The sequence below is a fragment of the Tupaia chinensis genome, unplaced genomic scaffold, assembly GCF_000334495.1.
Source record: "Tupaia chinensis unplaced genomic scaffold, TupChi_1.0 Scaffold149964_2, whole genome shotgun sequence".
In the NCBI taxonomy this organism is placed as follows: Eukaryota; Metazoa; Chordata; class Mammalia; order Scandentia; family Tupaiidae; genus Tupaia; species Tupaia belangeri.
The window spans coordinates 1793601-1795022 of NW_006209806.1; the positions used below are offsets into that span (position 1 = coordinate 1793601).

At 51.4% G+C, this 1422-nt stretch overlaps 1 protein-coding gene across 1 annotated transcript in view; it reads left to right on the forward strand.

Moving 5' to 3' along the window:
- Window positions 1-1422, forward strand: part of ANKRD24 (ankyrin repeat domain 24) — a 16223-nt gene that overhangs the window by 9879 nt on the left and 4922 nt on the right. Inside the window, 1 exon segment of the mRNA XM_027769604.1 lies at window positions 1-275. This exon segment is cut by the window's left edge and continues 299 nt beyond it. Within this exon segment, the coding sequence (XP_027625405.1) occupies window positions 1-275 (275 nt within the window).

A 1422-nucleotide genomic window follows, 5' to 3' on the forward strand; every position in this document is an offset into this window, starting at 1 on the left:
CCCGGCCTGGGGTCCGGCCCCCGGGCCCCCACCGGCGGCAGGAGGAGGCCCTGGAGCTGCGGGGCAGGGCGGCCAGCCTGGAGCAGGAGGTGGTGGCCTCGGGCAAGGAGGCCGCTCGGCTGCGCGCAGAGCTGGAGCGGGAGCGCCTGGGCAGTGTGGCGCGCTCGGAGCACGAGCGCGTGGTGGGCGCGCTGCAGGCCGACGTGGCGCGGCTGGAGGCGCAGCTGGAGGAGCTGGGACGCCGGCACGAGAAGACCAGCGCCGAGGTCTTCCAGGTGAGCCTGGCCGGGTCCCCACGCGCCTCGCCCAGTGGCCACCTGGTGGCCTGCTTTGAGCGTGCGCTGTGGGATATCTCCTCCCCACCCGTTTCACTTAAACAGAGTCGGCCTCCAGTGTGTGCAGTGGACGTTCGACCTCATAGCCTTCCCGACCCCTAAGTGTGTCAACTTGTATTTTACTTTTTAACACTTTCATGGCTGTTTTGCCCTCATCGTTTTCCTTTTTAAATAATTAATTAATTATTATTTTTTAATTTGACCAGAGAGAGACAGAGAGAAAGGGAAAGTGAGAAAGCAAGACGCCAGGTCCAGGACTCAAACTGCAGTCGGCAGTGTGGAAGTCCAGCGCCTTAACCACCACGCCACCTGCTGGGGTCCCCCCACTTTTTTTTAAAGAGAGACTTTTTTTTCTTAGATTTTTGCTAGAAGGCACATGCATTCCCCAGAGAGACAGAGAGAAAGCAAGAAATCACCTCCCAGGGGATGGCTATGCCACAGTCTCTTCCTCACCATCTTCTCTCGGGATTTTGGGCACACACACACATGCACCAGGTGTTGTTTCAAGGGTCTGGGACTCAAACCATGCTCGATTATGTGGGACTCCAATGATGCAGCCACCATGCCATCTGCTGGCCCCATAACCTCACCATTTTCTTTCTTTCTTTCTTTCTTTCTTTCTTTCTTTCTTTCTTTCTTTCTTTCTTTCTTTCTTTCTTTCTTTCTTTTATTAATTGTATTTAACTTTATTTAATTATTTAAATTTGACCAGAGAGGGACAGAAAGAGTGAGAAACAGGAAAAGTGAGAAAGCAAGCCACGAGGCCAAACCGTGGTTGACCATGTGGGAATCCAGCTCCCTCAACAACCATACCACCTGCCAGCCCCTCAAGATTTTCTTTTGAAATGGATACTGCTTTGGGGGATCTGTTTATGAAACCTATGTCTAGTTTGAGAACATGAAGTCCTCCTGTGTTTTTTTCTAGCATCTTTATTGCTTTTATTTCGCAAGTGCATGTGTGATTTAATCTGTATGGTGTGAGGTAGGGGTCATGTGGGATCCAGTGTCTTATCTTCCACACCACCTACCTGCCCGGATGCTGAGAACTGTTTTATTTCATTTTACTCCAGGGAGTATTTCTTTCCCT